General features: G+C 36.6%; 2 protein-coding genes and 1 gene segment (V, D, J or C); 2 read left to right on the forward strand and 1 right to left on the reverse strand.

Moving 5' to 3' along the window:
* The window catches only part of LOC110014966, a 29,453-nt gene extending 19,695 nt beyond the window's left edge, over positions 1 to 9,758 (forward strand). The window contains exons 3-6 of the mRNA XM_020702584.2: positions 6,409 to 6,486; positions 8,764 to 8,865; positions 8,937 to 9,082; positions 9,306 to 9,758. Of these exons, the coding sequence (XP_020558243.1) occupies positions 6,409 to 6,486; positions 8,764 to 8,865; positions 8,937 to 9,082; positions 9,306 to 9,619 (640 nt within the window). The 3' untranslated portion in view covers positions 9,620 to 9,758. The remainder of the gene's footprint in view (positions 1 to 6,408; positions 6,487 to 8,763; positions 8,866 to 8,936; positions 9,083 to 9,305) is intronic.
* On the forward strand, positions 273 to 4,562 carry LOC105353983. The segment is given in 2 exon segments: positions 273 to 3,780; positions 4,109 to 4,562. Coding segments are annotated over 2 exon segments (414 nt in total).
* Positions 9,759 to 12,515: 2,757 nt separating the features above from the next.
* The window catches only part of LOC101155594 (calcium/calmodulin-dependent protein kinase type IV), a 36,969-nt gene continuing 34,970 nt past the window's right edge, over positions 12,516 to 14,514 (reverse strand). The window contains exon 12 of the mRNA XM_004068258.4: positions 12,516 to 13,776. Within this exon, the coding sequence (XP_004068306.2) occupies positions 13,673 to 13,776 (104 nt within the window). The 3' untranslated portion in view covers positions 12,516 to 13,672. The remainder of the gene's footprint in view (positions 13,777 to 14,514) is intronic.

The raw sequence follows: 14,514 nt of genomic DNA on the forward strand, positions 1-14,514 counted from the left end.
AATTGAGAAACTGTAAATGGGATGCTTCGCATTCATACAAGCAGATTCCTTCAACAGAGAGGTTATTTATAGAATAAATCAATTCAACACCTATGTAAGCTCTAGTTCAAACACTGCAAAAATTGAATCCTAAGAGGGTAAAGAGACTCTTGTTTTCTGTCTTGCACAAGAAAAAAAATGTCCTTGCTGATGGTAGGAGGTTTTCACTCAAAATCTGACAATACATAAAATCTGATTTTCTGGATTTTTTTTCTCATTTAGCCTCTTATAGTTGAGGTTTACCGACGATAAAAATTACAGGCCTCTCATCTTTTAGTGGGAGAATTTGCACAATTGGTGGCTGACTAAATACCTTTTTGCCCCACTGTATAAAAGATGAGATGATGGTTGATTCCCCACTTATGTTTGCAGCTGTTCTGCATTTCTCTCAAAAACTCTGGCTGAACTTGAACTCACAGGTCGTCCTGTCCCCTCCTCCTCGGGGGGGAACTTTCCTCCAAAAATGAAGAACTGATGTTTGAGCAGTGAAAAATAGAACTTTAATGTCATCTCGATCAAAAAGTGAGACTCACAGATCTTGTGTTTAGAGGAAGTCTACTGACGCTGATTCATGGTTTCATCTCAAGTGTTTAAGCAGAACTAAAAGGATAGATCTGATCTGGTCTTCATACCTGATTCCCTGTTAAATTAGGAATATATTTAAAGGTGATACTGATCCCATGATGTTTTGTGAGACCCAAACTGTTGACTTGTGATCACCAGCAGAGCTATGACATCAACAGGAAGTAACAGTTATGCAAGGGCAGATGTTTGCCAGCAGTTTTTTTGGTCAGAACTTAGTTTAAAATGGTTCCTACAACATATTTTTCTGGTAGTTTTTGCATCTCTGGAAAGCTGCAAGGACTTTGTATTGTCTCTATTTCAAAAAGGTGCTGTATAAATAAAAGCTCCACTTGCTGGCAGATCTGGAGACTCTTGGTACCTGAATTTCTGAGTTGGAACAAGACAAGAACTGCTCTATTACTTGATTTTGTGACTATTATGTGATTCATGCCACAATAACCCCATCTACAAGAAACTAAATCCAAAATGTTGGTCTCACAGGGAGCCAGGAATAGTCGGTAAATCAGGAAAACAAGTCAGACTGGTTCAGAAAAGCTGAAACAGGTGAGCTAGCACCAATCCTGGGTTAGAAAACGGGTTCCAACAGGTAAAAGGGAGAACCTGAAGACCTGCAACAGGTGAAACAGATCTGACTGATGGGAGATGGGGCAAAAACGTGTTGTTCCCTCTGGTCTTGACATGAGTTTAATTTGCATAAACCAACAATATTCCTCAACTTGCGATCAAAGTGTCCTTGTGCAAGACACTTAACCCCACATTGCTCCTGGTGGTTATGGCTTGGCGCCAGCGTTCAGCGGCAGTGTCTGCATAAATGTGTGAATGTGTGTGTGTGTGTGTTAGGACTGTGACTGTAAAGCACTTTAGGTCTTCCAGTATATAAGTATACGCAATTTATTATTATAAATAAATGAGCAGAATAATTGTCCTAAGGTTGAAATGTTAAAAATGTTTAAACTTAGCTTATCATTGGTTGCAACGTTGACATATTTCAGTGTTTTCTCGCCTGTCCTTCACTTCCTTTTGTCATTTCAGCTTTGAAAAACATTAATCTGTTCAGCCTTTTTCTTCAACTTTTCATTTTCCTGTAATTTTTTTCTAAATCTGACCATAAGTTTAGCTTTTGGCACTGCTCAGCATTGTAAGTGATTATATTTAGCTCTAAAAAGAGGTTAATCTCATGTGATATTCTATATTTAGGCTTTTTTTTTGGTCAGTCCTGTAGCATCTTTTTAGTCAGATCTTTAATTAAATTAATTAGCATTTGTTTCAGCTGTGTTAATTTAGCAACTTTGAGATTATATTGATCTCACTGATAAAACAATTTTTCAATATTTTTATCCCTTTTGCACTCCTAAAGCTTGCATATAACCTCTCAATCTCTAATCTGTTCTTATTTAAATCTGCCATTTTTTTTTCCTGTAAATAAAAAAATTAATTAAAGCGTATTTGTTGTTTCACCTAACAAAATAAGGAATGTTGTGTGGCCTGTTTCAAAGTCCTGAAAAAGTTTTCATTTCATGGCAAAGCCTGACCTTGGAGATAAAGGTGTTTCGTTAAATGTTTTAGAAAAGAAACAAATTGTAAAAAAAACGGCGGATGGACAATTGTGTGAGGCTTCAGACATTTTGGCCAGATTTTATGGTTTAATTACGACTCTGGTTGAATATTGGGTTATGTAGAACTGATTCTTTTAAACCAATTCTTGTTTAGTAACATTTTAACCATCAAGTCTGAGTCTTTCCTGCAGTGTGTGGTTGGTTCTGGTTACCTAAAGAATTCATTATGTCAGCTGTGGAAAATATGAGGGAGCAGCCCCGGATTCGTTTGAGCTGACAGTTTACTCTGCACACAAACCCACAAAAACAAGAATGATCAGCCTCCAGGTGCTCTACAACTCTCTGCTGCGTCATTTAAAGGTTGGAAGGCAAAGACCCCGCATTTCACACAATCTTGATGCAACAGAGTCAACTTACTTTTAAATCCAAATTTCCACTAATTGTTTTAATTTTTTTGCTTTTCGACAGGAAAATCCCATTGATTGAAATGTTAATTTTACAGCTTCTGGACAACAGAACAACAACTGATTGTTAAGAAACAACAAGTGATTTAAATACTAGTCTTTAAGATAAAATAAAAACCCTGGAAGTTTAGAAGAATTGTATCATCCATTCATTGATTTATTGATCTCCTTAACCCTTTTAATACCTTTTGGGGTCATGGAGTTGCTGGAGCCTATCCCAGCCACTATCGGGCGAATGTGGGGTTTGCCTTTGGTGGTTTGGCAAGTTTGCATTGGTGCTAATTAGACTAATAAACAAAAAATATATAAATGTACAATGTAAACATCCTTCCTGCTGATGAAAATCTCAATAGACTGTACTAAACATTAACCCCCCTCCCCAAAATTAACTTTGAAAAAAAAACATCAAGCAAAATTATAATTTTTTGCCTGATTATTCTGGAATGTATTTAGGCAGCTGATGATAAAATGGTGCATTATTTTAGTTCATTCTTTTGTTCTCAACCTTTTGAAAGACAAGATGTACTTTTTCTTGATAAAAATCAAAAGGCACACAACCAACCAAAAATTTAAGAACCCCCCCCCCCCCCCAAAAAAAAAAAAAAAACAATTCTGTGGTCTTGAATAAGGATCAAATAAACACAGAAAAAAAGTATTTTATTCTTTTATGATTTTTCATATTTCTACTAACTGTGTTGCACAGAGCTGATATCACTAGCAATAGTAATTACCTTTTACACCAATGAAGTGAAATTGAATCATTTTACACATCACACCTGTATGGTGGCCCTGAAGTTCAAATCACACCAACAAATCCCTCAACGCAAAAACATTTTAAAGAGAACAACAACAATTAAAAGAGCAAAACACATAACAAAAAACACAGCAATACATTTTATAAATCACAACAAAAATCCAGAAAAAAAGGTACACAAATAAAGATATTGCATTTAAATAACTTGGTAAAAACTTGATTAAAAAAAACGATCAACATCTCCCAACATGTTTATGTGATTGTCGTGTTTTCATTGAAACACTTCGCTGCTTTGAGGAACAAAAACAGCAGCAGGAGGGTTTGATCCGTCAGTGGACGATGGAGTCTCTGCACATGTGGGTGATCCTTCTCGCTCTCAGTGGTGAGTCTGTTTTATTTTTAAGAAAATATCCTTCATTGAGGATTTACAATGACTCAATGAATAAATTAAGAAACTGGAAAAAGATACATTTTTTTTAAGAATATTGTGTTTAATAAGAAGTATTCTGTTTGCAGGTTGACAAATTCAAACAATTGTCAATTCTTATATTATATCATAGGTTTATCTATTGTCAGACAAATCCTTTTGTCAAATACATTTTATAAAATAAAATCTATCCATCTATTTTTTGCTTTTGTTTTAATGTTTCCTCTTTATTTCCTTCTTTTTTGTTTACTTGTTGTTTTCTACTTTTTTTTTTTATCATTAGGTTTTCAGCAGCATGTTCTCACCATGCCGACATCCACTCTTTGGGTCAGACCAGGTGAAAATGCCACCCTGTATTGCCCCCTGCTGGACACTTTGCACCGCAACAAGTCCTCACCCACTGCCTCCACCATCAGCTGGTACAGGACGGCTGCAGGTCAGGGACCACAAATGCTGTTGACAGTGATGCCCTCTAACACCCCCAACGTGACGTACGGAGCCGGAGTTTGTCCAGGGAAGGTGTCCGTGGGGGTCAATGGGTCACTGTTGCTGCGCGGCTTCCAGCAAAACGATTCTGCTGTTTACTTCTGCGGGATGAGCCAGGGGAGCAAGCCGGAGAAGAAAGCCGACGCTCCGAGCCACAGAGGGCATTAGAGCTCCTGCTCTTCAGTTTCCTCTGCCTCTGTTCATGTATGACCTCATTTCAGAAATGAAGTAAAGTTTACTCAGAAATTGGATCGGTGTTGATGTTATTTACTGCAGAGTTCAGTTAGAGCATATAACAAGGGTAGTATAGAGTATAAACCAAGTACGTGTAGTCTGGGAAGTACAATAACTGAATACTTCTTCAGACTAAATTGGAACATTTGAAATGTTTAAAGTGCATAGATAGTACATAAAAAGTAAACTTCAGGTATAGTGCCTCAATTTTAGTATAGACTAAGTCAGGGGTCTGTAACCTTTAATGCTTTAAGAGCCATTTGGACCCGTTTCTTACCAACCAAAACTCAGCAAGAGCCACTAAGTCCTACATCAATGTTTAGAAAATACATGTTATTTATGTTTTTGTGGACATTAAGCCATTCATTCCTCAAATGTGGCATATAAATATTTACAAATATCGAATTACAACATTGTTATATTTCTATTTCAGCACACTTAAGTTTATTTCAAAATAAAATACCTTCTGTGTGAATTGATTCCCCCCGGTGCAGCAGATTAGCTTGCAATAACACTTTAAGAACTTCACCACTAAACAGCAGCTAGACGAGAAAAAAAGAATATGAGCTTTAAACCTATTCTAATAATAAAGCACTCTGACAGTAGATCAAACCCTTTATACCATCAGGAAAGGCAAAGCTCTCATCGCCTTATGATTTAGTATCGTGTATGCTGTGGTTAAAAATTTTAATTTCTGAATTAGAAAGAAAAATTTCAAAGTGTAAAAATATAAAAATAAATGACAAAATTAACCAATAAACCAATTATTTACTTGTTTGCATTTTTTTAAATGGAGGGATAAAAATGCTGCATGTGGCTCCAGATCCAGGTTGCAGGACTGGACCAAGTATACACTAAACCGACTACCTTTGTCTAAGGAAAATTCTTCAAAACATACAAAAAAAAGATTTTTTTTTGATAAATCATTAAAAAAATAGACTGATCTGTTCAAACCAAACAAACATGAATCTAAAATCTAAATCTACCAAATCAAGAGTATATTCTTGACCAGCAATGCAACCAGCTTCTTTGTGGATATAAACAACCAAAAGGCTTGGAAATAACTAGAAAAGTTTATAAAGTGTTTTAATAAAAATACAATGTTGCATCATGTGGCCATAAACTACAGGGGAAAGTTTTACAATCCTTCAGTTTATTCACATGACGTGCCAGACTTTAAAATGTTGGTCTGAATACATCTTCCATTACACCAGACTTCTAAAGTTAAGCAACTACACAAGAAAAACTGATTTACATAAGGTAATGACAGAAAGTATTACTTAAACAAAGAAAATAATTTTCTGTAAACAATAAATGTGTTTTTTTGTGTTTACTTTGCATTTTGAAAGCCACAGAAATGGAGTTATTAGCATAGTTGGAGAAATTCTCACAACTCTAAAGATCAACTTAAGATAAACTTGAAATAAACGAGACAAATTTAAGAACAAATTTATGAACAATTTTAAAAACAAATCAAGAAAAAACACTTTTAACCATCAAATTTTGAGGGAATTTGGAAATCCTAAAATAAAACTTGTTGGAATGAACCCTTCTAGATACTGTTTTGCGCAGAACAGTTTAACATTTAATTAAAGAATAAAACACTTAAGAAGTAAGTTAGATTCTTTGTTTATTCTATCCAGCCTTTATCAAAACAGCAAAAAACATTGTGTTTGTGTGCTAAGGAGTTGGTGTTTGACCGTTAAACAGAGATCTTATTTTGGTTTCTGGAGAGGAAATTTCCTGTTTTTCAGTCTTTCATCAACTGTAGGAGCTAACGGTCATCTTGATCCCAGAGCAGCTCTTTCCTCTGGAGACTGCTGGCGTTCTGCTCCAACAGTTTGTTGAGTTTCTGTTTTCCAGAATAAGAAGACTTCCTGTGTTCACTGATGAAGAGCAAAGCCGGAGGCTTCAGAGAGGAGCTGCGGCACCTTTGAGCAGGTAAAACAAGACCTGAGACACGATACTCTCATATAGAAATTCATTTACATTCATCTAGGAAATATTTTCTGCAAAAGACAAACTTGTTTGGTACAAGTCCTCCTAAATGGTGTTCTTCTGGGCTCTGTACTTGGTCTGGTTCCATTTCCATTGCTATGCTAAAAGCATCCACATCTTCCCTTCTTCAGAGAACCTGGCTGTTAAAAGGTTCATCCAACAAACATTTTGCTGCTCAACTAAATAGCTCCTTCAATTTTCTTTTTGAAATGTCTGTGGCTTAACTTTTGAAGTTTAGATAGAATTGAGAACTTTAAACAAACTCATCAGTTTATTTAAGGATCTTGTATTCAGTTCATGTTTGTCAGGTTTTCCGTGTTGTCATCGGCTTCATTTCTACCTTGTTTCAAAATGTGCACATTTAAGTTTATTGCCTAAACGTTTAAATTTCTGCCACAATCCACTGGTCACAGAAACTTCTAGTAACTGTCTAAATCATGGCTATTTCAGTGTTTACAATCACAGATATGCATGATGCATCTGACAGACATTAATTCTTAGAGGTCTTTTGCACTTCACCGTTTAGATCTCCAGCAGCTGGTAACAGTCCCATCATGCCTTGGGTGTCGTAAACAAGCTGCCATTTTTCTCAAAGAGGGTTAGGGTTAAGTAAATAGGTTAGTTAAATAACATGAAGAATAATTTAGAAGGTGCCATAATGTTCGTTTTGTGTGCTTTAGAGGCTAAGAGGACAATTGACTTAAAAACTGAGGCACTTTGGTGAAAGTGGCAGCTCAAAGTCTGCTTGTTAAAGTGTAAATATATATCTATCTATCTACATATCTACATATCTACCTATCTCCCTATCTCCCTATCTCCCTATCTCTATATCTCCCTATCTATCTATCTATCTATCTATCTATCTATCTATCTATCTATCTATCTATCTATCTATCTATCTATCTATCTATCTATCTATCTATCTATCTATCTATCTATCTATCTATCTATCTATCTATCTATCTATCTATCTATCTATCTATCTATCTATCTATCTATCTATCTATCTATCTATCTATCTATCTATCTATCTATCTATCTATCTATCTATCTATCTATCTATCTATCTATCTATCTATCTATCTATCTATCTATCTATCTATCTATCTATCTATCTATCTATCTATCTATCTATCTATCTATCTATCTATCTATCTACCCTGTTTCTTTAGCTACCTGCATTGCTATTTTAGGGGTGTTGAATAAAAGATGTGATGTTCTGATACATGCTTTTGCACACATAAAGATGCATACAAATGTTGGATTGTAATTTTGCTACAAGTTTGTGAGACCTTTGAACCCCTGGTAGGTTTTTAGTAGAGATGTTTACTTCTTAGAATGCAGGATTTTTTTGATTACTAGTTGTCGGTGAAAAATAATCACAAATAAAACTAACTATAAAATTGCACGGTTTAGTCTATATCTAGTAAATGTATGTAACGTTTCCAAGAGACATCTAAAAATATCCAAAGATTAGATGTCTACAGGTAGATGTAGGAGACCTCTTTGCAGATATCTTGTAGAACACTATTTGTGATGAATGGCAATTGTCCCAGAATTCTCATCTAAATGTATTTAATAAAACCGTCTTTTTTAACAGGATTTGAAGCATGTCAGTTCCATACAATGCAGAAACTCTATATCAAACCGTTCATCCATATTCTATGTCTTGATTCTATGCAGGGTCATGAAAGTTGTGAGAAATGATCCCAGATACTGTGGGACAAGGCGGGGTACACCCATGGTAGTTTGCCTCTCTGTTGCAGGGCCACACATGTTCACATCCAGCTTTTCAATAAAGTTTTGAGAATGAACTGCTTTAAGATCAGTAGCATTACTTAATTCTTCTGTCACAGAGTGGTGCAGAACTCTGACAAAGAAGAAAATTCACCATGATCATTCACCAATCCTTGGCTACAGTGGAGGCTTAAAGTTTAGGTTGATCTAGCTGAACCTGAGCCATACCTGAACAGTTGACTTACATTATTGCACAGCTTTCCTTTCTGTAAACTCTTTTTTTTTTTACCACAGTTTCCGTCAGAGAAAATTGTTCTTCACCACTGTTCCTTAGTTACATGTCAATTTTAAAAGAACAGTTAGACCTTATGTCTTATTAGAATGATTTGGACAGATTTTTCTTTTGGTTTGAGACTTTTTTTCTGAATTTCTGGTGTAGCACTTGAGGCAATAAACTGAATTGAATTCAATCTTTTCCTGCAGGAACAATTCTTTCTTAGGAGACTTGAAGTTCAGATCAACCTACGTAGGCGTAGAAGACGGGTTCAGGATGCAGTTGGCAGTGATCTTATTCGTCCTTCTAGGGTGAGATAAACAGTGCGCTCAGACTTCTCCTGTCAGTGGATGTTCATGACAATGGTTTGTCTCCCTAAAAGGCCAGTTTCCTCTTCGACCAAAGAACAGTCGGTCTCTTTCTCGATGACCTTCAGCACTGGAACTCTCCTTCGGGTGCACATTAATGAAGAAATGGATCAGTGGGATGAAGCCAGTGACCCTCCTCCTCTTCGTAAGAACACAGCAGGTACAGCAAAAGATCTGTGGGGAATGTACAATATTTTTGTGTAAGATATAAAACCTTTAGTATTGAAGTACTGAAGAAAAAGGGTCGGTGTTGAGATCTTTAAATGTTTGAGTCCATAGGTTTGGTTCTTTAAGTGAGAAAATTCTGAATATTTGAAACATTATTTTAAACATTTTTGCAATGTTTAAACAATGGGATAACAGTTCTATCCGCTCGTCGGCAGCTTCCTTCACCGGCCCATCCTTTCAGATTTTATCCTCCGTCCAGCTCTCTTCAGCACCAGGATCCCCTCGACTGCTGGTCTGCATTCTGGATGGACTGATGTCTCCAAGGCAACGTGTCCTTTGGTGGGTGGATAATGCACAGAGGGTTTTAGGGAGTGAAGCAGGGCCATGGAAAAAGTCCAAGGAGGGCTACAGTGCCGTCTCTGTGCGGAATGTGCCGGCTGCAAAGCGGGGATTCCCTGTGTCATCGTACTGGTGTGGAACGATTCAGGCAGGGAAAGTTTTCAAACAGAAAGTCTGCTCGGAAACCTGAATTGAAATGTTGTTCCTGCTTCATTCTGGCCTCAAAGACTTCCACATTAAAGACATTCTGAGTGTTCATTTGTTGGAAAATAAAAATGTTTCCCTTCGTGTTTGTGGAGAAATAAAGAACAACAGAAGCCACAAATTAATTTCCATCAGCTATTTTTTACTATACATGTGATATAAAGTCTGGAAACATCCTGCAGGACTGACCCTGGATTAGAACCGCTCAAACATCAATTCTTTAGACTTAAGTGACCCGAGGATGTTAAATAATGCATGCAAAGATACACATGTAACAGCTGAGACGGTTACTCTGTCACTTTATACATATGTCATCCAGTAGAATTAAAAAAGCACAAATTTACTCATCAAACACGAAACGAACGTTTACAGCTTTTCCCTCCCGACCTCAAACGCCCCAAACTGTGACAGAAATAGAAGTAAAATATCCATGTTTTTACAGAAGAATATAAGTGTTCATCTATTGTACAGTTACATGCTCTTAACTGGGACAAACTTGGCAAGATGCTCCACACTTGAGGTCATGTGATGAAGTGGCCGGGTGTAGAAGATCTGGGATTTATCTCTGGGTGGTTTAAAGAGGAACCAAACTATCTGTAACTCATCAGAGCTGGGCTGTCAGCTTCAAGCGTCCAATCAGAGGAGAGTTCAGTTGTAGGAAGAACTGTCTTGTTTTTGGAGGTTTTATTTTTTTCAACAAACAAACACCACTTCATACAAACATGAGCAGCTTTTATTGTGGCCTTTGATGAACCAACTAAGCCACTGAACCCACTGAATATTTACAAAAATAATCCTTTGGATTTCCTCCATCACCCCTTCATGCACTTGATCTTGAAATTTGACGCACATACATCATTCATCCCACCATTTTCCAAACCCGCTTAATTGCTTTTGGGGTCACCAGGTTGCTGGAGCCTATACCAGTTACTGTTGGGTGAAGATAGGACACACCCTGGACAGATCGTAAGTCTGTCGCAAGGCCACACACTCACATCTAGGGACAGGATAGAATCATCAAATAATCTATTAAAATATGAAGTAAACCATGGTGCATACGGAGAGGAGAGTGCTAACCACTACACCACCACCCACATGCATGCATGCATTTTAGAAAATGATAGTGAGTACAATATTTTATGGGTAACTTGAACTATTTTACGACAAACATGGCAGCTGTAGTTTATAGTTACGGCTGATGATTGTTAAGAGCTCACACATACATTATCAACCAGAACACAGGATAAGTTCACCCCCAGCTCCAGTGTTTCCACTACAAACACTGGTTTAATTTAATTCAATTTTATTTGTATAGCCCAAATTCACAACAACAGTCGTCTCGATGGGCTTTGTAACGGTAATTGAAAAAGTAAAACATAAAATCAAAAGGATCATGAATACATAGAATTCAATAAGAAAATATACATTGAACTAAATAAACAGACTAAACTAAACTGGACATCTCTGCCCTTGGACCCTCCTTCGCGGTTGCAAAGGAAAATTGAGAAATTACATTTGAGTAAAAGCAACATGATTAATATAATTTTTCTTTAGCCCCTCATATGACAAAATTTGTTACAGCAGCTAAAAATTAACCTGTCAGACTCAACTTATTCTTTCTTTTTATAAAAACTTAGTTTAATGTTTCCTTTTTTCTCTCTAATCATTTTCTGGGTATTGTCCCACTGAAGGACTTGTGTCTTTACTACTTTTTCATGCTTTTTCTCGTTTAACCTTTACAACCATTAATATGATATTTGATAAACATGTTTCTAAGACCTTTATTCCATTGGCATGATCCAAACTTTCCATCGTATAGCTTGGTCCAAGTTTACTGCCCTGTAGTTCATCATCATTCCACAAGGGGCAGTAGAAAGGCTTTTAATGCCCATCTCATAATGGCTAATTCCATGAATTCCAAAAACGCTTTTTATTTGAAAAGTTTAGCCAATTTTCCAAACTTCATGGCCAGAATAATTTATCTATTGTTTTTGTTTTTTAAAATAAATTCTTTCCGTAATGACAGAATGCAAAACTTTTTGATTATTCATTTTTTATAACAGTTACAGCACGTTTTATTTCTTTGAGACAGTGGATACATAAGGTGTTTTTATTCCTGAACTCTCATGTCAATATTTTTGTATCTTAAACTAACATTCTAGTGAACAAAAACTTTCCACATCACCCAATGGATCATAAATGATCATAATTCTTTGATGTCTTGATTAAATTAACCAGGAAATTCTGTTTTCTTCACCTTCACGCTTTTGAGGCTAACCTTTAACAGTTTTTTTTATGTATTTTTGGAGTTGGTTTGCTATGATTGTTCCAATGTTTGGCTCCTCTTTTGAATAGACCCTTTTTTCCTCCGTCTTGGTTTTCTTTGTAAGATGCCAACAAAATGCTCAACAATCTGACAAAAACTTTAAACTCAGCTGCTGAGAAAATGTTGAAATGAGAAAATGTTGAAATGAAACATTTGTTGGAGATTGTGCACAAGCTGTTAGGATTTGAAATTCTGCAAACACAGTAGTGTACTGGAACAGGGTGTGGCTTTTAGAACATGACTATTGAAGAGAAAAGAACCAGTTAAAGACCCACTCTGATGAAGGTCCTGCTTTCGGTTTTTTTTACCCTTGTGCTATCCTTTAACATTGGGAGTTGGGTCATCTAGACCCTACAAGACAGTACGCTGAACTTTCTTCTTCAATGATTTGTGATCTTCACTGGTGTCCATGGATTACATGGAATCCTCTTCACCTTTATCCACCTTTGTCATGGTAGGGAGAACACGTCAATGGTCATCTTGACCCCATAGGATAGCACAAGGGTTAAAAATGTTCTTGTGCAATTTCTCTCATGACAGAGGACATATATAAGGAAAATTAAGCCTAAAATATGAGTATTTCTTTATATACATTTTTGTGAATCAAAGGCAGATGAAAAAATGCAGCTGGAAAAAGCTTGTAGTTGTGATGTAGAACCTACAACAACAGGCCACTCCTCTCCACTCCGATGCATCCACTTGCAGACAAATAGATCCGTGTACATCTTTCTTCTGTCTGAGCTAGTATCTGGCTTAAAACTGTATGACTGGATTGCTCCAATGTTGCCCACCCTTTTTATCCCAACGTGAATGTAAGGTCAGGGGTCTGAGGGGCTGTAAGCTAGCAGAAGAGCATGCAAACAAATGGATGATAGGAAGTGGGGCACTTACGCTGTGCCAACAGTTCCGACTCAGAGGTGAACTTCTAATGAACTATGTCTATGAGCAGAAACTATGTCCTAGAAAACAATCCATTTTTTGGGCTAAAAACGACATAATCATAACTAAAAGACCACTTCGAACACTTTGAAAATAGCTGAAAAGATGATCAGAGTGGGTCTTCGACTCCAGGGTACAAAAAAGAACTGTAACCAAAGAAGATATTTAAAGAAAAAAATCTTTGAATTTTGAGAATAATCAATTGAAAAACTAGTAATTACGTTATCCGTATGAAGCCTCGGGGACTGTTTTTATTATTTATCATTTGATATTTGCAGCTTACAGTTTGAATCTTCAACTCTGCAGCTTTCCTCCACATGTACCATTTACTCCAAATAAATCCCAGGTGGAAACACCTCAAGTTGGCTGGAAACAAACACTAAAAGATGCATCTTCACTTTTCTAAGACTCAAACCCTTTGGACTGTCTTAACCAAAAATAGTTCAAATGTATATCTATATCTATATCTATATATATTTGTCTTCAGGAAGTCCTGCATTGATGTTTTTGGAAGCCCCTGTACAAAGAGAGGTAGAATGTGTGGTTTCAGATCAGGTGTTTGTTTCAGCAGAGGTTTAGTTTTCTGTCTTGGGAGCTCAAACATGTCTGATAAAGTCAAGCATCAAGATGTGAGTAATTATGACTTGTAAACTATCATATGTACAGTCCAAAGAAGAGAGCATGGTCACTGCTGATAAAGTGTAAACAACACAACGCTTTTCAAAGCTCACTAACACAAATTACTTACCTAAAAACTGGAGTTACACCGTTTACTCAAACAGCTGCAGTACAAAGGATAAAAAACTGAGAAGCAGAAAACTCCAGTTCGTCCTCTGAGAATTTCCGCAAGTCTGAGGACTTTGAGCCGCCATCATGCCCTGGGACAAAAGCAGAAGAAGGAAACCCCATGAGGCTGCTCTGCCCTTATCGTCCGTGCAGTTTTAAAGATTCAAGCAGATACAATCCTCGGCTATCCAGGAAGTGTTCAGCTTTCCGTGAGAGAAGACGAACATGAAGCTGCGCCAGAAAAACAAGTCAGTCTTTGTCAAAGATTGAGTTCAAAGCAAAGTTGAGCCTTCTAAGAACCGCCAACCTCCAGCCCAGAGTTTGTGTGTTCAGTTAGGCCTGAAAGCACATTAAAAAGGTAACTTTTCTGTAAATGTCAGATTTTTGAGTTTCTGCATATCTAAGCTATGACCACCTCAGAACAGCACCACCTGTGCAAACATGCCAGCGAATGAAGAACTTTTTTCCTTTTTTATATGTATTCGACATTTTTTATAGTTTTCTTGCTTTAAAATAGTTTTTTGTTTCCATTTTATTTTGGAGGAACACAATGTTTCGATGTAATCAAGCTGGATTACATTCAGAACCACTGCAGGAAACCTTGAAGCCATTCTTAGCCAAGAATAGCTTCACCTTTAAAAAATGCCTACTTTAATCTACATAAAAAATATGAGAAAAATACTTATATGATTAAAATGATGTGATTGCTTATCTATAAGATGTCATCAAACTACAAGTGATTAAAAAAATTTACAGGTTTTCTATATCTTTTAATTGAGTTCATGTTGAACCCAGAATAGAAATGACAATCATTTATGCACCTTTTAGAA

Source organism: Oryzias latipes, chromosome 4 (genome assembly GCF_002234675.1).
Source record: "Oryzias latipes chromosome 4, ASM223467v1".
In the NCBI taxonomy this organism is placed as follows: Eukaryota; Metazoa; Chordata; class Actinopteri; order Beloniformes; family Adrianichthyidae; genus Oryzias; species Oryzias latipes.